General features: G+C 31.6%; 1 protein-coding gene and 1 pseudogene across 1 annotated transcript; both read left to right on the top strand.

The window, feature by feature from the left end:
* The first annotated feature begins 9,238 nt into the window (after positions 1-9,238).
* On the top strand, positions 9,239-13,255 carry LOC143063719 (uncharacterized). The gene is made up of 3 exons (XM_076236043.1): positions 9,239-9,349; positions 10,554-10,639; positions 12,928-13,255. The coding sequence occupies exons 1-3, from the start codon at positions 9,249-9,251 to the stop codon at positions 13,080-13,082; spliced, it is 342 nt and encodes a 113-aa protein (XP_076092158.1). The 5' UTR covers positions 9,239-9,248; the 3' UTR covers positions 13,083-13,255.
* A 201-nt stretch (positions 13,256-13,456) lies between these two features.
* Positions 13,457-21,885, top strand: LOC143062044 (uncharacterized; annotated as a pseudogene).
* The last annotated feature ends 4,169 nt before the right edge of the window (positions 21,886-26,054 follow it).

Genomic DNA, 26,054 nt, shown 5'->3' with positions numbered 1-26,054 from the left:
AAACATGGTTTTAGAGCTAGCTAAACCTCTCACATGTATGACAGTAGTATCAAATGTGTCTCATTGTTTGAACAACAATGTGTCAACAGGAACAAAATAAAAAATGAAATCAAAATAGGATAGAGCGGTAAAGTATATATTGTGTTATTATCATGATCACTATAAACAAAATGTAGCAAAGAAGCACAAAAAGCACATCAGAAAAAATAAGATATTACAAAAATTTACAATAGCAAAATAACAAAATGACGGGATGTAGATGTACAAATCCACGCTATTTGTATCATAGAAACATGGATAATTTTCAGTCAGCTTTTAGGACATCTAATAGAGCTGCTGTGAATAATACTTTTTGTGATACTCTTGCATTAGCAGAAAAATATCCTTTTGAGAAGGTTCATTCTAAATTTTGTAAACAGTATTAGGACTGAAAATAAACTCATCGTAGATACCAGGACTAAATTTAGTAAATACGCCAGACGCGCGTTTCGTCTACAAAAGACTCATCAGTGACGCTCGAATCCAAAAAAGTTAAAAAGGCCAAATAAAGTACGAAGTTGAAGAGCATTGAGAACCAAAATTCCTAAAAGTTTTGCCAAATACAGCCAAGGTAATCTATGCCTGAGGTAGGAAAGCCTTAGTTTTTCAAAAAAATCTAAATTTGTAAACAGTAAATTTATAAAGACAGCCACTAACATAGGTGCTAAATCAGAATTAGGTATATTTTCTTTGGACTCTTACATAAAAACTCAAACACTCATGTATTTTTATAGAATAAACTGTAATGATATTAATCCCCTGGTTAAAGAATCTCGACAAACAAACATAAATTTACATTCCGCAGGAATTTATTCTTGGTACTTATTTGCATATAAAAAATTTAAAGATATGAAAATAAACCCTGAAAATTACTCTAATATTAATGTATCTTTTAAACAATTAAAAAATGTGTTAAAATGTAATATTAAAAAGTGTGTTTCAGAGGAATATGAATAAACTACTTTAAATAAACTTTCAAAATTGGATTCCTCATCTGAACTTTGTCTTTACGGGAAATTAAAAACTAATTGTCAGTCTGAGGAATATTTAAATTGCAATAATTTTATACATAGGCAGTAACTCTCAAAATTTAGACTTAGTGATCATTCCCTAGTCATTGAATTGGGAAGGTACAGAAACATTCCAAGAGCACAACGATTATGTAAAGAGTGTGGAGTCCTAGATGACGAATTTCATTTCTTGTTGTATTGTGGCATTTACATATCGTGTTCTAATTTGTTAGCTTATCTAAAAAAACTATGTTCCATTATTTCAACATCTTGATGCATTTAATAAACTAAAGCACATTCTAAACACCATCCCTGAACTTTTTTTGTCGTATTGGAGTCTTCATTAAGCAGTCTTTAAAACTGAGGGGGTCAGACAAGCTCATGATTGTGTTTTATAAATCAATTTATAATTTGTACTCTTAAAATATGTTCTATAATATTGTATTGTATTGCATTGCATTGAATTTAAAATGTATAATTGTTTGTTTGTATTACTTGATTCTTGTGGATGTAATTTTATTAACAAAATGAATGGATGTAAAAGTACAGAGCCACCTCATATGTATCAAATAAACACTAAATGACATAAAGACAAAGCACATTAACAAAACAAAAAACCCACACAAGCAGAAGCTTCAAAAGTCTTCTACTCAGCTAACGGATGATAAGGAGTCTACTGCATTAAATTATAATGATGCACAACTTGCTGTAGAAATGTTTTGTACTCTTCTTTATTTAAGGTGAAAACAGCCATTACTTAAGAGTCCACATTAACCTTAATAGAATAGTTGGGTAGATTCATTAATTACATATCCTTAAAAATATGTTCTTCTGGTTAGAGTACAGTTAATTATGCAACTTTCACACATATATCACTATCTCTGTAACTTTGTAATTAAAGTTAACGAGAAAACAGATCTATATATGTATCCATTGACTTTAGCAACTATGTATTGTTCGTATTACTCAGGTCATCTAATAATATGTATAATATTGATAGTTTATTTAAGGCTACTAGTTGTTTCACAAGTTTTTGTAAAACAAAGCTAATTAATTATGTTTTGTGTAAACCTAACTCACTGGTATCATAGCTGTCATATTTGTTCCATTTGTGACAGTATACCTCTAAATTCTGAGAATGCAGCAAACACTCATTTTAAACTTAGCAATTTAATTGGTGGGGAAGTTATGGTACATATCCAAATGGTTTGCAATCACTAACAACTTTCAACCGTTTTACTCATCTGTATTAACGTATAACCATTCGTTTTCATCCTCAATTACCACGTTGATTTCTAGTAGGCAATACGGGTACAAAATGAATTAAAACTTGGTGCTTGAAATTGCATGTTACCGAGGTCGTGAAAGGGGATTACAGAGCGTCACTGATTAAATTTTACAAGCAGAAATTCATACAAAAGTAGGCTGGTGTATTACAATATTTAAGATAACGGTAAAATAGCTCGTGTGTATGATGGATTAGTTGTGGTTATTTATCGTCAATTGGGTAAACATTTCATGCGTTTTCTGGACGATAATAAATTATCTAATGTGTAGCAAGAGGCTGTCCATGTTCCTGATCTAAGAAATTTGTACTGCCACTGAAACATGAGGGTATGCTGACTATTGACATATTTTTACCTAATACAGGCCACGTACGCAAGTATTCAAAGATTTAAAAGTAGTTCAGAATCCCTTACTATGAAAATGATGATAATTGATTACACTGTTACATTATGTCGTCATATAAAAAAAAACATAAGTTAGTGCATATCAACAACAATACTCGTGATAATATTTCTTTTGTCATTTGCCGAGATATTCATGTATCTGTTGATACTGATATTATGTTATGTTATAGAATATATCATAGTTTTCAATTTACACTGCTCAATATTGTGATCACTTCTCAAACAAAATAATCATGTATCAACCGTATCGTATACGTTGACGTATCCGCATCTGCAGATATATCAAAAACAATTATGTGATCTCGAGCTTAATAATAAGACCATACTTCATTTAAAAAAACCTAATTGGAATCTCTTCGAAACAATCAAACATACACCCTCAATATTTGTGATAGTAGTGTTTTGTAAAACAAAAATAAGGGGTTCTATCAACTACTTTTACATGCCCTTAAAAAGGAGCCAATGTTGGGCAGGTACACGAATATCGTACACAATCTGTTAATAATCTAGTTAAAAAATAATTCAAGATCTTATATGAATAAACACCCAAAAAAAATCAAATGTACTACTTATATATACATGTAAGGAACTTTGAATATTGTTCATTTGCGATTTTTCATAAAAGGTAATAGAAAGTTCTGGGTATCACTCTATTTGTCAATTAACAATTTGGTTCTACGTGAGCACAAGTTCATACACAAACAAACGATTTTACCGTATTCACTCCTATGATGCCTGTAAACTGTTCCAACTATCCGGAATATCTTTAAAAGTAGGGTTACATATTCCACAAAAACTCGATATTTCCTTATTGTTTTGTAAATTTCTGCATTCGAAATTGATCAGTCGCCCATTTGCATTATTGAAAGTACATAAAATGAAAGCTCGGGATCATATACTGTTTTTCGGTATATCTGCAGATGCGGATACGTCAACGTATATGATACGGTTGATACGTCTTTAAATGACCGACCTCTATTAGATATAGTTTTATGAAGTAAAAGTTCATTAAACTGTCATTAAAAATCAAGTTATTGCGTTCATTAGCAATTAAAGATGGCAGCCAATATTTTATTTGACCAACTGTGACGCCAGCTAAATGACCGTGTATACAGGGAAAGGATTGATCATTTAGATCAAATGCGCGACAAGGAAGTTAGGAAAAGATACAGATTTAACAAAGAAAGTATAAGGTTCATTTGTAACTTACTTAGAGACAAACTGCAGCAAGCCACTAAGAGATCACAGGCTCTCTCTGTAGAGCTCCAGGTAAATTATGAAACAGTTTTCGCATACTAACTCATTTCCACCTGTCAAAATACTGTTTACTAAATGACGTTATATATAGACTTTCTTGCAGTTGAAATCTCTCACTTAATCAGTCTTACACTCGCACTTATGAAGTAATACAACTTTGAGTTGTAAATTCCAGAACTTATATTATGGTGAAACAATATGTCATCAGGTGTTGATGGAATACTATCGTACATCTATTTCATAGAAGGCCCAACATCAGGTTTTTAAATTTTGAATGATGTATGTCTGAAGAATAATAATCCAAATATGAAAGTATGTACACTATACTAAAAGATACCTATAGTTAAAATCTCAAAAGGGAAAAAAAAACACAAATAAAAACGTTTTATATGGAATTGCCGTTTTTTTTAAAAGGTGGGGGGAGGCGCATGACCTTTATCGGGATTTCAGGATTGATGCTTTTGGGATATCGGGATTTATGTTTTAAGCCCCGGATCAGGACCCTTCAACCCCATCTAATATCTATTGATGACATAAAGTACATTTAAATGTAAGCACAAAAAACATATTGAACCTGTTGTTGTAAGACTAGAATCTTCAATCGGACTTAAATCAATTGGTGACTCCACCCCTGCAAAACACCTTATCGCTAACCCCGGCTGACACGGCCGCTTGAACTTTTGACGCATTCAACAATCACTTTTCCATTGTGGCGTCAGATATTTTATTTTATGACGTCAAAATTTTACGGGAACCTGTGTGATATCCAGTAATGGCGGAAAAATAGCGAAAAGGTGTATCCAGTAAAACTGGGGCAATCTTTGTATATATACACAATCTTTTCTTGTGCCTCTGTTAAAGGTTTTGGTGGTGGACCACCGCCAGTTCTCTGGTGTTCACGGGCCTTCTCTGAGTAGGCTTTTTTCGCCTCTTGGTGTAAATGAGACCACTTTGCTTTAATTTCTTTTGTGGATCTTGGGCACACTCCTAAGGAGTTGACCCTTTCGGTTATCTGCACCCAGATCAACTTTTTTTTTCACTGGTCACAGAACTGGTGCCCTGACTTGAATTAAATTTATCACTGATTATTGATATGTTTTGTTGCACCAGTTCCGTGATCAATGTTATTTCCGACGATTCGAAATTTTTAGATCGATTTCTCTGCGTCTTTGTTTTCTCCATGTCTCTAGTTTGGGCGTTGTTAATGGTAGCAAACGACGGATGTTTTGTGGGAAATATTTAGGGGAAAACCAATATTTAATGATAGTTTAATGACACACACTTCATTATATGTTCATTAGTTAATGAGCAACAAAAGTGTGCTTCGTACAACACATTTTAATGGACTCATTAACTAATGTCACATTAATGCATCATTAAGCTAATGCCACTTTCGTATAACCGACTGCAGAACGGTAAAAGTAAAAATCGTCATTGTTGAACTTGACCTCGATTTTGTCATCAGTATCATTATATTAAAATTTTAAAAGCTTTGGTTGATTAGTCAATGAGTAAATGCACGGACACGACTGGAAACACCATTTTTCAATCTTTCAAGAACCATAACTCCTGAACGGTAATAGTCAAAATCGTCAATATTGAACTTGACCTCCATTTTGTTGTCAGTAACAACATATTAAAATTTTAAAAGCTTCGGTTGAACTGTTCATGAGTAAATTTAATAAACTTCATAAAAACTTGGCTCTAAATTTGAAAAAAAAACCTGAATATTTTAGTGAGCCTAAAACGTTTACAGTATAGAAAGTGAACTCGCAGTAATATTTAAATCTGAGGAAAATTTTAAAATAATAAACACATCAAACACGCGCAAGAACATTCATAATAGAGAAACGCACCAACAAATGATATAATTGTCGGCACAACATGTAAACCGCAGCACAACAACGAAGATACTCCATCAACGGTATACACCACGGAATAATAGTATTATAAAAAGCAGTGACGCGTTCAAGCAACTAACATGTAATCTCGAAATTTATACAATTGTCTTACAAAATACATGACAACGATGATATCGTAATGCAATTATATAATTATTTGGACTACGAACGATAACAACTCCTTGCGACTTATGAATGGTTATAGCATATGCTAACTTTTGAGGTATTTGAGTCCTTTTTGCAAGATATTTTTTATCTGAAGGATCATATGTTGTAAACACAACACGTTTCAGTGTATTAATGCATCATTAAGCTAATGCCACTTTCGTATAACTCTACCCATAGGGATAATTCTTTGTCTACTTTGTAGTCATCTGTTATCATGTTAGCTATACAGTACTTCAATCCATAATAGGCTACATCGGTTGTTGCACAATCGATCCATTGGCCAGGTTGGGCAACTCCATATCCAAAGGAAACTCCTCCTCTATACATGGCATCAGCTGCTCTAGGTTTAATGTTGATATTCACTGTCTTCCCTGGTAGTAATGCTACTTTCTTGCAATTACCCATACCAATGGATTTATAAGTTCTGAGTTCCCCTTTCAACTGTTGTAGTTTATTATATATAATTAAATATATATATATAGCATAGTTCCTAGCATAAAGATGAACAGCCTTGTCCTCATTTTGGCAATGGACGATCTAAGAAATTCAAAAAAGCTACATTTGCATTGGAAAGTTCTCCGTTTTCGAGCGCATTAATGCACTGAATCAATGCAGTTTCACTTTGCCTGTGAATTATATTTAATGGTTCTTTGTGTGGGAAGCAATCATTAAACCATGGCAGTTTAAAACAGTGGCTACCAGAATCTCTTATAATTTTATTTGGATTTAAAACAATAATTGAATTTTTGAATAATGCAATTTACCAGAGGCACACTATCTTCATCAGGAAAAAACATCAATATGTACACTACATTGGTTGCTTGGTGGCTCAACTATCATATTCTCTTCATTTCTGAAATGAGCAATTTATTTTTAACAATATTATTTTCTTTAAGAAATATATAAACTAAGGTGGTATGCCTGTCTAAATTAAAAATGATAGAATTTGTTTATACTTTGCCAAAACGTAGTATATTATATATTGAAACATCAAAAATATAATGAAAAGGTAACTGTGCATTTACTCGAGTTATACAGGTTGTCACAAAATGACACATTTTGTATGGATTATACAGTGAGAAAAAGACATGTAATGGGGGTTTGAAGATAAAATAAATGATAGAATTGTAAAATAAAATACAATGATAGAATTGTGAGAAAAAAAATACGAGAAGATAGCTTTCAAAATATGCTTTGAGAATATCAAAAGAAATAATAGGGTCACCTTGGAAATTTTTGTTATCAGTTCTCCCCTTAAGGCACTATTTATCTTTTAATAGCTCAACTGGCTTTTTTTTTTTTTTTTTTATCTTAATCTGTAAAGCAATTACAAACTATGAACCAACCTCTGGTTTTCTTTTGCCATTACAATTTCCATTAATGGCCATGTTGATTGTGGGTGAATTATCTGATTAGGAATGGCTACCACTAAACAATGTACTGGTTAAGAGCTATCATAGTTGCAATTTGTATACGCCCGTCGTCTTTTAGACGGGACGTATTATGGTATACCGTTGTCCGTCTGTCCGTCCGTCGTCCACACTTCGGACAAGAACTCAAAAACACTTTCACCAATTTCCATGAAACTTAAGTGAATTGTTTATAACTATTGACGTAAGCTCCCTTTCATTTTTTTTTTTATTTCAGATTTTAAGTTTTGGATTTATGGGGCTTTATTCACAAAAAAGGGGGGATTTTCAACACTTCGAACAATAACTCAAAAAGGCTTTCACCAATGTCCATGAAACTTTGGTGAATTGTTTATATCTATTGATGTAAGCTCCCTTTCAATTTTTATAAATTTCAGATTTTAAGTTTTGGATTTATGGGGCTTTATTCATAAAAAAAGGGGGGATTTTCAACACTTAGGACAATAACTCAAAAAGGCTTTCACCAATATCCATGAAACTTTGGTGAATTGTTTATATCTATTGATGAAAGCTCCCTTTCAATTTTTATATATTTCAGATTTTAAGTTTTGGAATTATGGGGCTTTATTCCTAAAAAAAAAAGGGGGATTTTCAACACTTCGGACAATAACTCAAAAAGGCTTTCACCAATGTCCGTGAAATTTTGGTGAATTGTTTATATCTATTGATGTAAGCTCCCTTTCAATTTTTATATATTTCAGATTTTAAGTTTTGGATTTATGGGGCTTTATTCATAAAAAAAAGGGGGATTTTCAACACTTCGGACAATAACTCAAAAAGGCTTTCACCAATATCCATGAAACTTTGGTGAATTGTTTATATCTATTGATGTAAGCTCCCTTTCAATTTTTATAAATTTCAGATTTTACATTTCAGTGTTATGAATTTTTATGCTTAAAAAAGGGGGGATTTTCCAATTTTGGGACAATAACTAACACTTTCACAAAATTTTATGCAACTTTGATAAATTGTTTACATCTATTGACATAAGCTCCCTTTCCATTTTTATGAATTTTAGATTTTACGTTTTCTTAAGTAATGAATTTTTATACTTAAAAAAGGGGGATTTTATGAAACTTTGGTGAATATATTAATGTAACATCCCTTTTGATTTGTATATTTATTTCTAGTTAATCATATAAATTCATTTAAAGCATAAAAGACAAGTTAAAAGAGCAACGGGCGTATCATGCGCTAAAGCGCAGCCCTTTATTCTAATTTCCATCATTTTTATACTGAGTATTGTATGTTTATGCTTAAAAAAGTGTTTCTTTTCTCATGCTGTGCTGTTTAGTACTATCCCAGATATAATAAGCACTCCCAATGTGACTGGTTGTTTTTTTGTTTTAAACATATTGATTTACATTTCGTCATGTTTGGCCTTTTACAGCTTACTTTAAAACATATCAGGTTTGCTTATTGGCTTAAATCTACATTACTTTGTCTGTATAAGATAGCTGTCTCATTGGCTATCCTATCACATTTTCATATTTCTATATTGCACACAAGTTAATAGTTTTTCTTTTTATCCTATTGCATATTTTTAATAATCCCGAAAAGGTGTGAATATTACAGAATGAAGTTGCAGTCCAGTGTGTTATGACTGTCTGCATTAATTATCAATGAGGAGTTAGACCCAATACTTATATATCCCTAATACTGTTTACACATTATCATCCTCATGATTTTGACCTTGACATTGTTGACAGCTTCAGTTCTGAGCATAAACAAAATAATGCCGATAGGCATGCTATGCTGGATAGAAGACAAAGGGAGACTGGTGATGCACTTGAGGCAATGGCACAGAATTCTACTAAAGAATGGATGATTGAAGAACAGAGATTAACATCAGAGTAAATATATATACATTTTTAAAGATGATTTTGTTCTCTGCTTTTTAGCTCACCTGGCCCAGAGGGCCAAGTGAGCTTTTCTCATCACTTGGCGGTCGTCGTTAACATTTTACATTTTTGAACTTCTTCTAGAGAACCATTGAATGGAATGAAACAAATCATGGCATGAATGTTCCTCATGAGGTGCTGAACAAGTGTTGTTACTTTGTAGCCGACCCATCATCCAAGATGGTCCCCAGCGGTGGACTTAGTGTAACATAGGACCCTATGGGAAATGCATACAAATGACTTCTTGTAGAGAACCACTGAATGGAATGAAACCAAACATAGCATGAATGTTCCTTATGAGGTGCTGACCATGTGTTGTTACTTGGTAGCAGATCCATTATCAAAGGTGGCTGCCAGCGTGGGACTTAGTTTAACATAGGACCCTAAGGGAAATGCATACAAATGACTTCTTTTAGAGAACCACTGAATTGAATGAAATCAAACATAGCATACATGTTCCTTTCCTAATGAGGTGGTGGTCAAGTGTTGTTACTTTGTAGCCAAATTTTTTCTTTTTTTATATGATTTCAAAAAACCAAGTAGAGTCAGGTGAGCGATACAGGCTCTTGAGAGCCTCTAGTTTAAAGAACTTTTTTATCTTGATACGGTGCTTTTTGCATATATATGTGTAACGACTGGAAAAAAACAATTGAGTCCTATTTGCAATATGTCTCCAGCAATTATAGGAGTCTCTTGATAATACCAGGGCCCATATGGAAAAGACCATATATTAATCTCTTTATATATTTACTATATTATTATTATTCTTATATGATTTGCATATCAATAAACACATGAATAGGATTGGTCAATATGAATTTTTCATTTGGTTTACACTTTGATAAACCATGTTTCCAAAACTACTTTCATGTGATCTATTCATGCACAATACACATGAATGCAGGAATCCTGAGATTGACAGGACATTGAAATTGAAAACAAAAAACTTATAAGTAGTTCTATTTGATGCATATATATAACAGAAAAGAAAATAGTGCATAAAAGCTTTGAAAATGAATAAAATTTAAATTCGTATAATAAACTGGAAAATTTTACGCTAACGGTAGGTAGCACAGATTCCTAACTTTAGTTTACACATTCATGACAATATCTTATTTAAGAATCATACATAATTTTTTCTGTTTACAATTTTTAGACAAACAGGTGATGACCAGTTAGCTGTTTCAGTTGATGCTGGTTGGCAGAAAAGGGGAAGTGGAAAAGCATATGACAACTTGTCAGGTATGAACCTTTAAAGAAAGATAAAGAAGGATTAAAAAAATAATGTTTTGAGTATGACTTTATCCACTTTTCCTCAAGAATGTAGATATCCCAACATGGTAGGTAAACATTTGATTTCATTTTAAAAACTTGCATGTATTTAAATTGGTTTCACTTTGATTACAAAGTTCTGTTAATATCATTCATGTACTGTTTTGTACTGTTATTCAGAAATTATTGAGTCCATTTATTTTTGCCTTTTTTAAGGATGGACAAAAATGTAATATTTATATTCTACTTACAGATATATCAAAATGCAAGCTCTTATTATTGTGATACATACTCGCTCAGTTGCATAATTCTCCAAAATGAAGACATTGCAATAATTTTTTGAATTTACAACCACACCCCCCCCCCCCCTTCTCCTTTGTGTGAAATATTTGGTTGGTAATATAGGGAATCACTGAAGCATAACTGAAGCGGTCTGAGTCAGTGCCACCCCTCCTAACAAAAAGTTCTTGGTCTGCCACTGGAAATTAAAAACAATTTTCATGCATATGTGAATTGAAGGTCAGGTCACATTTTAAGCCACATGTGGAGCAGGATCTGCTTACCCTTCCGGAGCACTTGAGATCACCCCTAGTTTTTGATGGGGTTCGTGTTGTTTATTCTTTAGTTTTCTATGTTGTGTCAGGTGTACTATTGTTTTTCTGTTTGTCTTTTTCATTTTTAGCCATGGCGTTGTCAGTTTGTTTTAGATTTATGAGTTTGACTGTCCCTTTGGTATTTTTAGTCCCTCTTTTAAAGCCTGATTTAACTCAAACATTTTTTTATTATTTTAATGTTTGTACCCAGTCAAGAATATAATGATTGCCCAAGTGGAAAATTTAAATTCAGAGGTGAAAATGCACTTTAAATTTTTGTTTGTCTACATGGACTTTCTGCATTAATATTAATCATATAGAAAAAGAGATGTTGTGTGATTGGCAATGAGATAACTATATTGTATATTTTATACTGCAATCAGCTATTTTGCTATACAGATAAAGCTATACGTATTAACGTTAGCTTTATACGTCAATGACCTCAGCTAACCTGCAAGCCCCGCCTACTTACCGGAACTACTGTATTTCATCAACAACGTCACGTCACAACCATGACAACGTGTAGTAACAATGGTCAAACTTTTATGAATTTAAACTTATTATGTCTTGAAATTGGTAATTTATATACCATGTTTATTAAATATTATTAATTAAGTTCATTTTCCCTTTCTAATTCCTTAAATTGTCAATGTCTTAATACCTATACTACGCTCATAGGGAAATACCCCAAAATGGAAATTCCAAACACTTTTTTTTACATTATTTGTTACATATTTTTTATTTTTTAATTTTTTATCGATTTCAGTATAAAAACAATATACGTATAGTGTCTTGAAATATAAGATTTATTTGTATTCGGCACGAAACAGGGATAATGCTCGGTATAATCTCGCATTTCCCCCGTTTCTAAGCCTCATACAAATAAATTTCATATTCAAGACACTTTACGTATCTATAATACTAAAATTACGAGGTCCAATTTATCAGCCGGCATCAGGTAAAAACGACATATCAAAGAATTCAACTTTATATAGGTACAGTTTTCAATTTGTTAGCGGGCATGACGTAAAACAGCGAATCAAAGATTTGAACTTTATTGGATAATGCTGTTGATTAAAAAATACTCAATTCCAGGACCTGAATATTACCAATAATTGAAAAGTTCCAGGTCGACAGGTTCAAACAGAAAGATTTGAAAGCAGAGAAAACTGTGTATCTTATAATCGGCACGACTTTATCAGATGACAATACCAATACTAAAATAAGGCTTACGCATAGTTATATACTTTAATTCAGTCACGGACCTGCGATATCACGGGTGTGTTCTAGTATTGTCTAAATATCTTTAAATTTCAAATGAAGTTGTTATAAGCAATTATAGGCAACCATACAGCCTTCAACAATAATAAAGACCAATAATTTATAATCTGCTAAAAAAAAATCCCAGACATGACAAAATATGAAACAATTCAATTGAGAAAACTGACAGTCTTATTCTTAACAAAATAATGTACGAAATAACAAATATGACATATGTAAACCAAAGACAACTACTAAACTACAGATTCCTGACTGATCATGTTTTGCTTTGATGTCACACTTTTTGCAACCCATTGTTATTAATAGGTTATTGCAAAAAAAAATTATGGCATATATTTTAAACAGTCTTAGAGAGTGAAATAAATAATCATTTTATTTTTTTAGGACACTGTACAATGATAGGAAAATACACTGGAAAGATAACCAACTACAAAGTACGATCAAGATCATGTAGAGTTTGTTCAGAAATGAACCTGCTGAAGATCATGACTGCAGAAAAAACTGGGAGGGATCAGCAAAAGCCATGGAGCAAGATATGATAGTTGAAATGGTCTCAGAGTGCAATGCAAAGGGTTTGTAAACGACGATTTAACCACCATAGCAAGACTTGGGCGCCAAGTAGATGCCAACATTAAGAAAATATCAGACAAAAACCACGTAAAAAAGAACTTAAGTAAAACATTTTATAAACTTCAAAATTCAAACAAAAGCCTGACATTTAACCACCATAGCAAGACATGGGCGCCAAGTAGATGCCAACATTAAGAAAATATCAGACAAAAACCACGTAAAAAAGAACTTCAGTAAAACATTTTATAAACTTCAAAATTCAAACAAAAGCCTGACATTTAACCACCATAGCAAGACATGGGCGCCAAGTAGATGCCAACATTAAGAAAATATTAGACAAAAACCACGTAAAAAAGAACTTCAGTAAAACATTTTATAAACTTCAAAATTCAAACAAAAGCCTGACATCTACAATTATCAAATATTTAAATGATTGTTTCAACTATGTCATTGCACAAAATCATGGTAACACCATTGTAATGGAGAAAGCCTTGAAATCTCTATCAAAGCACCCTTTCGGAGATCACAGCCAGTGTAATAAATCATGGTGCCGCTTCATAACAAATCCACAGGAGGTCTACAAATCTCTTCCTAATGGAAAACCCATACAAGATCAAAAGTTGAAGGAAACCTTGATAGAAATTTTTGATTCCTATATCAATCATGCAGAAAAGTTAGCATCGTTAGGGAGCACACAAGCAAATGAAAGCTTCAACAAAACAGTCGGTTCAAAAGCACCTAAATCCCATCATTACAGTGGATCAGACAGCTTAAACGTTTCTTAAACTATTCTTTAGTTTTCTATGTTGTGTCATGTGTACTATTGTTTTTCTGTTTGTCTTTTTCATTTTTAGCCATGGCGTTGTCAGTTTGTTTTAGATTTATGAGTTTGACTGTCCCTTTGGTATCTTTCGTCCCTCTTTTAAACTACAGGGTTGCTGGAAGTGTATTACAAAAGAACATTGGTTACACATACGTATCATTGGTGAGAATAATGAGTAATTGAGCTAATTGGAATATATTTGAAATTTGAAATCAAATAAGTTGAACATATATCATGTATATATACCGAAACGAAATGAAAAAGATTTTTTAATGATTATCTTGTTAGGACTTAATTATACAGGGATTAGACTTACAAACTTTATAATATCATGCAGATTATTGATAATTTAAGTGTTACTCAAAAGAACTCAGTTAAGGTCTTGAATTTTTTATTCTAATTTAAACTTCTTTACTAATTTGCATATCTTCATCTTGTAACATCTTCATTTATATTTCAGGTCTATAAACGAATGGGATTGTCTCCAGGTGCACATACCATTCGCCTAGCAAAACTTAAAGACTTACAAAGTAGAAAGAGAAGAGCAATTGCCACTACTAGAAAAGCAAAGATAAAGAGACTTGCACTCAAATCTAAAAGTATGTAAACATTAGTGCACAACATCAAAGCCGATTATGATAATTTTTACTCTGTTTGCCCGTCTTTTAACAGTTTCACATACATGTATAAGAAAATATATAAGGGGTAGAAATTAAATTATGTATTGATCAATATGTACTTCACTCAAATAGCACACCAATGGATAAGTCTGATAAATCTTTTTCTTTATTGAAAACACAATGAATCAAATTTATTTGTGCACAGTTGAGCACCACAATTAATAAATACATGTATATAATATACAACAAATTATACTAATAATTAGTAATAATCTCATTTCTTATAAATTACATGTGTATAATTTTCAAGGCAACATCTTTTCTAATCTGTTCTTATTACAATTTTGATTGGATGAGGATGGAAAGTTTCAGACAAGGAAAGTATTCCTGTTATCAAAATTGTACTAGTTTTATTTCAAGATTTGCCTCTTTGTGTCAATTATTTGTACAAACAAGTAAATTTAGCTCCTGGGGCTAAAGACAACAGTGGGATAAATTATCCATTGGTGCATGATAGCTCTGATACTTTTAGAGTTAATAGAGACAGATAAAGACGGACTAGATCTTTCTTATTTAGCTTGATAAAATTCTATTATTTTCAGAAACTTTGACAATTAGAGGAGTTATTCCACTTAGAATGTCTAGCTTGAATACTTTTTTCCCTGTACCCAAGATATCTTTAACAGCACAATAGATAAAATAAATGTTTATTTCAATGAAATGTTTGGCAGTGAAAGTCTTTTTTAGGTTGATAATGTTATATTTATTTTTCAGGAGCAAGTCCTATGCAGCTTCTGAGCTCAGAGAAGGGGATAGCTACAGTAGCTGTGTGGCACTCAAAAGCCATGATATCACAGAAATTCCAGCACCAAGAATACTACCAGCTGATGTTGAGATTCCGGATGGTGTTGCATATGTTTGTTTCGATTTAGAAACCACTGAATTAGGTATTACAGTTTGTTATGATTATTATTATTAATAACACAATGTGTAATTGTCCTAATACGAGAATTTTTCGGACCAATAAATTTCATATCGGGTGAGAAGAGGCAAAAGCTGAAATGAATTTTACTGGTCCTATATATTCTTTTTTTTTTATTTTTTATTGATCTTTTTGGTGTTCAAGCTACAGTGCATACATACATACATACATTTTTACAATATATAAGTGATTGACATATGGCATAGTCATACTATTGATATTTACGAATAAGACATAGTAAAAACAAATACAAGTAAATGATGTGAATAATCGGTATATGATACAAGTAAAAGATACTTTGGAATACATTAAATATACATGATCATATCGAGAATAAAATTTAATTAATAACTTCCATAAATTCCCCCCATCTGTCAACAAATGACTCGTGCTTGTCTTTAGAAAGATATAAATATTCTAATATCTCCAGACGTCTTTTCAAAAATTTGAGAAAAGCTTGCACAGATATAAACAATCTGTCTAATTGTGTGTACTTTACATAATGAATGTAATATTTTGCCTGTAAAATACAATAGTTTAACACTAAGTTATCAGAATTCAATATACCAAAAATGACACTGTCTTTATTTAAAAAAAATTTTACTCCAAAAACTAAATGCCACCAATTAGAAAATTCTCTCCAAAATCGTTTTATTTCTATACATTCAAAAAATTTATGCTCTATAGTTTCTATTTCTTTACAACTGGCACACTCATTAGTTAAAGAAAGTTTATATTTTTCAAGGAGATAATTATGTGAGACTATTCTGTGTAACACTTTATATTGAAAAGCTTGTAGTTTGCTTTCAATAGTACATTTAAAAGCTAGTGAATAAATATTGTTCCACTTTTCGTCACTAATTTCTATATTAAAACTTTCTTCCCACCTTTGTTGTGAAATAGGAGAAACACTTACCCGATCGATAAAAAGTGAATATACATCTTTAGTATATAATTTGCTAATAGGCATTTTTTTATTCTCATGCTCAAAAACGAATCCAAAAGAGTTGCTCTTAGGTGACATGTGTTGTTGTAATAACAAATCTTTTCAGTCACGTGGTATAGCAAGTTTAATAGAAAGAATGTCTACAAAAGTAACATTCAAATTATATTTTTTGTTAATAGCGTCATGAGACAAAAATTCGCCTTTATCATCTACAATATCATTAATGAACCTTATGCCTTTCGTGTACCAAGATCTGTAAAAAATACTCGTTCTGTTAATCTTGATAAACGGATTGAACCAAATAAATTCTTTTCTAACATGAAATGCATTTAACGGGATGAAAATACCCTTGAAACGTTTCCAAGCAGATAGCACTTCTATATAAAAAAGAGGTGCTTTTAAATTTAAAAACTCAAATTCACATCTGCTCATAAATAAGTCCTCTAAATCAAAAAGGGAGAAGAATGCTTTGGAAACATGTTTCCATTTAGAGTCATGTTCTGACAAAAATCGTTTTACCCACATGATACGAAAGGATAACAACTGTACTTCAAAATTTGGTGCTTTCAGTCCCCCCTCGCTAGGAGACTTTTGAATAACTTCCGATTTAACTTTCGGAGTACTATCATTCCATAAAAAGTTATTAATGTCCCTTTGTATTTTAATTACATAAGATCTTGGTACATGTGTAGATGAAATGACATAAATAAGCTTCGATATTGCAAGTGATTTAAGAATTACGATTTTACCGATCAAGGAAAGGTTTCTGATCCTCCACATTTTAATAATTGATTCCATTTTTTCTATGCATGTATCTAAGTTAGAACAAACCATTTCATCAAAAGCGTTAAATTTTAAACCTAAGGTTTTAAAACCATCTGTCCATTTAATAGGAAGGGAACCTTCTTTGTTAAATTTATTTCTTCCAATCCATGTTGCTTCGGTTTTCGAAAAATTGACTTTTAACCCTGAACACTTCTCAAAATCATTAAAGGAATCTAATAAAATTTGCGCAGAAAATACATCTTTCAAAAAACAAGTGGTATCATCAGCCAACTGTGAAATTTTTATTTCAGTATCCCCAATTTTTATACCTGATATATGGTTGTTCTTACGAATATTTATTGCCAGCAGTTCAACGGCCAAAATAAATAAAAAAGGAGACAAAGGACACCCTTGTCGAACACCTCTCTCAATTTTGAACGGACTAGAACTAAATCCATTATTAACGACAAGACTAGATATATTTGAGTATAAAGTTAAGACCCATTTCCGGAACTTGCTACCAAAATTAAAACAAGCCAATGCTTTTTGAATAAATTTCCATTCTAGCGTATCAAACGCCTTTTCGAAATCGACTAGTAATATAAGCCCTGGATAATTTTTTAAAGTAGTAAACAATATAATATCAGCAATTAGTCGTAGATTTTCACCAATATATCTACCAGCCACATATCCTGTCTGATCCGGATCTATAAGTTTCGGAAGAAATAATTTCATTCTTTCCGCAATAACTTTGGCTAATAATTTGTAATCAAAATTTAAGAGAGAAAGAGGTCGCCAGTTCGACAAGAGTGTTCTATCTTTATCTTTCTTTGGAATAAGAGTCAAAATACCCCGTTTTTGGTCTATTGAGAGGGTTCCGGTCTCGAAGGAATATTCATAGCTTTCCAAAACATATTTTTTTACATCAATCCAGAAAAATTTGTAAAACTCAGCGGTAAGCCCATCTGTACCAGGGCTTTTATTATTTTTAAATGTTTTTAAAACTTTAACGCACTCAGATTCTGAAATATCTGCATCGCATATATCCTTTTCCAGATCTGTTAGCTTAGGAATAAAATTTAAATCAAAAAAGTTAGAATCACCTGAATATTTATCAGGGTCTTCTTTTGATGAGTACAGATTTTCGTAGAAATTTCTCTCTTCGTTTAGAATTTTTTCTTGTGACAATAATTCAATGTCGTTTACAACTAATTTGTTAATACATTTATTTTTATAATTACGTTTTTCTAATGATAAGAAATATTTTGAATTTCTTTCATTGCCTTCGCAGTGCTCGGCATGTGATCGTATAATAGCCCCTCTTGTTTGATTATTTACTATTTGCTCTAAATCTTCTTTAACAATATCTAATTCAATTAAAAGTGTATTTATATCTTTATCTAAATATGTACGAGAGAGATTTTTCTGAATTTCGTCTTGTCGTTTTTTTAAACTGGACTCTCTTTCCCGCAATTTCATGTTTTTATATTTGGAATATTTGACGGTTGCGCCCCTTATTTCACTTTGAATGGTATCCCATTTTAAATTTTTATTTTCTAAATTTTGATATTTATCATCACATTCTGATAAAGTATTTTTGACTATATCCACATAATCTTTGTCTGTCAATAAACCCGAGTTGAATTTCCAGAAACCGGGACCTCTCTCACTAAAGTTTTCGCCTGACAGTGTCAACTTGATAAGACTATGATCAGATTTTATAGACGGAACAATGGATGTTTTTGTAACACTGCTTGACAAAAAATTCGATATCAACCAAAAATCTAAGCGACATTGTATAAGCGGGGTTCTTTGACGCCAAGTATATAATCTAGAGTCAACATTTTTTGTCCTCCAAATATCATATAAGTCAAACTCTTCTATAAAATCTTCTAATTTACTCGTATATTTGACAGGTGTGTTATATTTTGAACCACCCATTTTGTCTAAAGTTGGATTTAGTATCGTATTAAAATCTCCACCCAAAACGAGATTTTGTTCTAACTTTTCATTTAATAAAATTTTTAATTTTTCAATATATTCAATTTGGTCATTTTCAAAATTTTTGGTCGGTGCATAATAATTTACAAAAACAAAATCTGTGTTATCAATTTCAACAGTTAGAATGAGATACCTTCCGTTTTCATCTGCAATTTTTTCCTTTAATATATAATCTGTTGAGCTGTTAAACAAAATAGCAACACCTTTAGAGTTCGTTTCCCCGTGCGAAAAATAAATATCTCCACCCCATTCCTTTTTCCATATTTTTCTATATATTCCGTATTAGGTGAATTGCACACTGTGTAAAGAATTTATCCTGATTTGATATATTATGAATTTATATATTCAAATTGATTTAATTATAGAACAATATCATCCAAATATATTTAGATTTTAATCTCAAATTTTTAAAAATGAAAAAAAAAATATGGACTGTGTACGTAAATCAAACCAACTTTTCTTTATAGATCAATGGTATATGGGAGATAATTTCAATTGATGCAATAAAAAATTGTACAGAATTTTTAAGGACAATATCAGCCAATGAAATGCGTGAAATTACTATAAATTAGGAAAATAGTTTATAGAGGAAATTATTATAGCTCAACGTGCATGATTTGTCTTCCTTTGCAACAGGGTTCAATATTATTTAGGTGGCTTTGACATCAACTTTCTGCCTATTTGATATGGACAATTTGTATGTGCATTTTCAATTATGTGTATAAATAATAATTAATAATTTTTTATACAGACAGTTTTTTGAAGAAGTTGAAAATGTTATAGAAAATGATAGTGTACGACGGGCATCCCTATACTATGGACAAATTCTTGTTTGAGTTCAAAAATAAAAAAATATTTATAGATATCTCTTGCTATATGTTTATACAATATGTGTTTTTCCCCTGCATGTATGTGTTGAGGGTATTAGTTGTACTTATTTCCATACATAGGTTTATACTTCCAGACAAATACCTATATTTCTTGTTATGGGAATAACAATTGTTTCAGAACTACAGAAAGTGTTGATTCTTTTCAGTAGAAACATAACTCATTTTTACACCAAAATTGTTTACATATTAATGATAATTGCTGGCTTCATAATGAGATCTATCTTGCAAAACTACTAAAGGATGCTGTGTATAATATAATGAAATGATGCTGACATCCACATTTTCTGTGAACACTTCATATAAAAAAGAAGATGTGGTATGATTGCCAATGAGACAAATCTCCACAAGGGACCAAAATGACTCAGAAATAAACAAGTATAGGTCACAGGATGGCCTACAAAAATTAACAAAGCCCATACCCCATAGTCAGGTATAAAAGGCCAAGAATTCACAATGTTAAACAATACAAACGAGAAAACCAGCGTCCTTTTTTATGCACAAAAAATGAAGGAAAAACAAATTTATGTAACACACAAACAAACGACAACCACTGAGTAACAGGCTCCTGATTTAGGACAGGCACATACATATGCATGTGCATTTCAATTTTTTACAAAATGGCAACAATGACAGTGGTTAAATGTCATTTGTTTAATTACAGGTCGCAACTCCCATATAACAAAGATGGCTGCAGTGTGTGTTGATAAGCAGTGGCAATGTTACGTCGAACCAAAAGTACCCATTTCTCCATCAGCATCAGAGGTTACTGGCATTACTATACGAAATGGACGAATGCATCACAATGGAAAATTTGTTGAATCAACTAACATATCTAGTGCTTTAGATGCATTTATTGATTTTTTCTCAAATTTGGAAGTGGAATTTGTCTGTATGGACACAATATCAAATCTTTTGATTGTCATGTTCTATTTAATGCTTTAGAAGCAGTTTGGAAAATCGAGAAGTTTAATACTTCTGTTTCTGGTTTTCTTGATACCAAACTTTTATTTCGTTCACAACATCCTGGTTTATCGTCATATTCTCAACAATCGTTAGTTTCACATTTTCTACAGCAAGAATATTCTGCTCATGCCATGGACGATGTAAGAATTTTACATAAACTATTCACTACACATAAAATCAAGGAAGAAAGTAGGAAAACAGCATTTTTTTTCATTAGCTTATGCACTCTTTTGCCATGAAAGTTTGGATGTTGCAGCAACTAATTTGCCATCACTTCAAATTCTTATGAATGTAAACATTTTATCAAAAACAATGTGTAAGAAAATTGGAACCAGCAACTTGAATTATGCAGCTCTCAAATTAGCACTTTCTAGAGGAGAAGAAGAGGGATTACAGAAAATTTTGTCAGAAAGTTGAGGAAAAGGACCGAGAGTGACCAAATCATCAAAAAATAGTGCAGCTATTTCTCAATATATTAAGAATTCATGCAATGAAAGTTAATAATTTTAGTGCACTTGTCTAATGTCAGCTTATCTGAAAATGAATATTATCTAGTCTTCATTTACAATTTGTTATTGTAAACTAACATTTCAAAAATCTTCTCTTCAGAATATTTATATTTTAAAAATTGGCTGAAATTTTTATAGAAAGAGTTCATTATTACAAATTTTATTAAAACAAGCATTTCCTAATTATTTGACAATGATAGCTGCAGAAAAATATAAATATCCAAATATGTCCTGGATAAACTAAGGTGAAACTTCATGACTTATTATTTAATATAGATCTCAACAGTCAAAAAGTGTAAAAGGACTCCTTATATTATTTACTGCCCTTAACTTAAGTTATCAACAATTTCAAGCAAATTTCTTAATGTTTCCTTCATAAATTAAAATCTTAGGTAATTATAAATATACATAAAAATTGTGATAAAATTTGGTTAAAGGTCTTCGGGAGTCATGCCTTATTGAGTTTATTGAGATGTTTATATTGTCAGGTATTTCTCCTGCGGGGTATTAACCTCTTAAAAGTAGTTACTAGTTATGTAACATTGTCTTTTGTATATGTACATTGAATATCTTCATGTCTATCAATAAAAATCATTGTTTTATTGAAAACAGTGTCACTATATGAATCTCATGCCTAAACAATGCTTAACAAAGCTTACTGTCTCTCTGTTTGGCCTTTACACCTAAGACTCTGGAATGGTTGTACACATTACAATAAAAGTTTTATTATACCATTTAGTACTTCATAGCAAGGGCAAGTAAGAAGTTTCTGTTTGCTTCTGTGAAGATGGGTACTAATGGAGCTGAGGGGTGATGCTCATCCTTATGTTAAAGGTCAAAGTCACAACTGCACATGTAATTGTTATATACACACATTATTCGTATATTTAGTTTTCAGAAATTAATAACAGAAACTTTGATGAAATGATGAAAAATCTATAATCTGATTTTAACTTGCCGTACCAAGTGGTCGAATTCAGTGGTGTATTCTATATGCTGTTTTATGCACTGTTAAAGTGCGACGAAATGGAATTGTTCTCCTGTATGATTGTGTATTCAAATCGTGAGAAAATATTCTTAAAAAAGGTTATACAAGTTTTGTTACGAAAAAAAGCCAAAGGGACCAGTTAAAATGCAACTAGTCACTGGGGGAGTTGTCTCATTGACAATCTGCAATCATACAGCCACTGCTGAACTCTTTTTTTTCCCCAAATATGAATAGAAACTATTTAATCCCATTAATTAAAAAAAATGTGATTGTGTATTGATAAAACAATCAGTTGAACGTGCATCTATTTTAACTTTTAGATTACGATTGCATTCTCATGCTTTATTTAATATCGGTTATAAGCACGTGATAACAAACACAAACATTACAAAAACTTTGAATATATAATTAACTTCAATGATAAAAACGTGAATTTCATATTATTTATTATTTTTTTAATTCCTTCAGACCTAAACCTAGTTAATACAAAACGTCGTTTACACTATATCACATGAATTATTATGTCTCAGCATGACTGTATAAACAAGATTGTGTAACAGGCTACTATCTATTTACACAAGCAATGTATCCTGTTGTCAAATAGAAATTGATAGAATAAAAACTTAAAATCGCCTACTTTTAAATCAAATTTGGTGCAAGGAGACAATAACCAATTTAAAAATAAACTACACCACATTAAACTATAACTTTCTAGCTTTCTCTTGGTCACAACAGCTAAGGAATGTCATCAGTAAAAGTATTTTATTTATTTTTTCAAAGCTGGCCACTTTTCCCTAAAAAGGACATTTTCTGTAAGTATAACGGCAAATGTAAGCCATTTGACATCACTGTATGAAAAATCTAAATTTGTTGCATGAAGTTTAAACATTATTTTAAAATAATTTATATCATTAAAAAGAAGACACATTAAGGATTATGGTGATCACAACAGCTAAGAAAAGAACTGAGAAGAAAATTGAATATCGTCTGTTAAAGATTATTTTCCATATAACTTCTATGTAACGATTGTCTCCATGTAGGGTATCTGAATTCACGCATGCGCAATGTCAACCGGACTGATTCTTAAACAATGATTGGCAATTTGCATAGTAGTGCCCTCAGTCTGGTTTGTTTTTGTTTAACTTCAAAACAATGAATGTTGAACATTTTGTCATCGCAAATGTTGATTGAAGATATCCCAACCAATAATCCATAAAAAAGTAAAAATCCTATTTTTGGAATGAGTCTCTCTTGACCGTATTTTTTTTTGTTTCGACTGTGACATGCTATTATTTTGGGTTTACTATTATCAAATGAATGTTTTGTACATAATATATCTATGGAAACACGAGTTAAATACTATTTCATATATTTAGGTTACATTTAAAATGAGGGGTCGACTTAAAGATTTGTTTCAAAAAAATGGGTGAGGGTATGGTATTTATTACCCCCCCCCCCCCAAAAAAAAAAAAATTCTTCTTACATAATACATAATGTATAATTTTTAACAATTTGTAAACTAAATGAATTGTTTTGATGCATTTTATTATTTTATCTAAAAAAAAAAAAGCAGATCATAGAGTTATTTCCACTTTTAAGGATGGTAACATCTACGATGGGCAAAATAGAGATTTTTTGTGCAAAACTAACATGGCTGAAACGATATGTCCATAAATAGGCTGCTCCCGGAAAAGTTAACACGGTGTTCTACAATTTATTTGTATTGTAGTCCTGTGGTGTTGAGTTGTCATTTTAATGTTAAATTTCACATGGCTATAAAAGAGGGAGGTAAGGCATGCCACAAATCCAGGTTCAACCCACCATTTTTTCCTTTAAAATGTCCTGTACCCAGTAAGGAATATGGCCATTGTTATATTATAGTTCGTTTCTGTGTGTGTTACATTTTAACGTTGTGTCGTTTGTTTTCTCTTATTTTTTATTGTAAATACACATTGCGATAAGACGTGTCACGGTACTTGTCTATCCCAAATTCATGTATTTGTTTTTGGTGTTATATTTGATATTCTCGTGGGATTTTGTCTGATGCTTGGTCCGTTTCTGTGTGTGTTACATTGTAGTGTTGTGTCGTTGTTCTCTTATATTTAATGTGTTTCCCTCAGTTTTAGTTTGTTACTCCGATTTTGTTTTTTGCCATGGATTTATGAGTTTGAACAGCTGTATACTACTGTTGCCTTTGTTGACCTGTTTTTTTTTTGTATTTTATTGAAATCAGACACCAATAGGATTGCAAAAATCCATATATGAAAAAAAGTTAATTAAATTCATGAGCCAGCTTCCTTAAGTAAATTAGATTAATTGTCGATATCGAAACCCCAAACAAAAAGACTGCAGTGTTTGATAAAGGGGTAGAAAAGGGGGAGACATCATTTGAATACTATTTTACGCATAAACAAAAAAAAACTGTAGCCCTTTTTTATAGGCAAAAAATGGGACGGAGATCTTATTGACACATTGTGGGTAAGGCAACTAAGATGGATGACAATTCTCCCATGTACATTTATATATGGTCATATCTGATACTAGTCCTTAACCACACCTCTTTACAAACATTTTGGTTGGCCACCGTCTGCATTTGCTTTACTTCTATTATTGTGGTTTGGATTGGTACAGTGTACTTTCCCACTTCTCCAATTCTCTCCTCGATGGGATTCACAAATGTTGAGGACCAAAAATGTTTTGTCAATTGTAAAAATCCCACTTCGGAACAATTCTGGACATTCAAGTATCACAAATAGTTTTCCTGGAATTATTTCAAATGTATTTATGTACTCCTTTCACACTCAAAAATGTGTACATAGTCATTATAAGCCTAAGGATCGAAATTGGTACATGGACCAGATAAAAATTTATGAAAATCACACGCTCTTGTTTGATCTGCTGTAATAATTCTAACAAATCTCTTTTGCATCGTCCTTGCATTGAAACAGTCGTGGATAATGCGACATAAAACAATAGATAAACGGATTACATTTTGAAAGATGAAATGTTTACCATACATCATGTCTTCTAGCAAATAGTGTGTTTCCCTCTAAAATATATGGACCTCCATAATGATGATTTATAGGGAAAGGGGCAGATAACTCTATCAAAGAAAAACGCTAGTAAAGCTTAACAAATACAAAATCAATGTTTGCTACAATAACCATTTTCTTTCTAGGAGTAAAAGACATTTGAAACTAACAACTAAAGCAAAAGAGAGTAAAAGAATAATTTAACAAGTGAAATTATGAAAACTTTGGATACCCATGAAAATTAGAATTTTAGAAAAATAATACTTTCAAATAGAATTATTTGAAAAAAATATTTGCCAATGGTATTTTTTTTATATTATGTTTCAGTGGGCGAACTGTCCTAGATGTGATAAAATTTGGGTTCCGGCTCCGGTTTTGCAGTTCACTGACATAAAAAAAAATATAAAGTTGATAGTGATAGT

Source organism: Mytilus galloprovincialis, chromosome 2, assembly GCF_965363235.1.
Source record: "Mytilus galloprovincialis chromosome 2, xbMytGall1.hap1.1, whole genome shotgun sequence".
In the NCBI taxonomy this organism is placed as follows: domain Eukaryota; kingdom Metazoa; phylum Mollusca; class Bivalvia; order Mytilida; family Mytilidae; genus Mytilus; species Mytilus galloprovincialis.
Note: the sequence above shows the minus strand (reverse complement) of the source record. Positions and strands in the feature narration are given on the sequence as shown.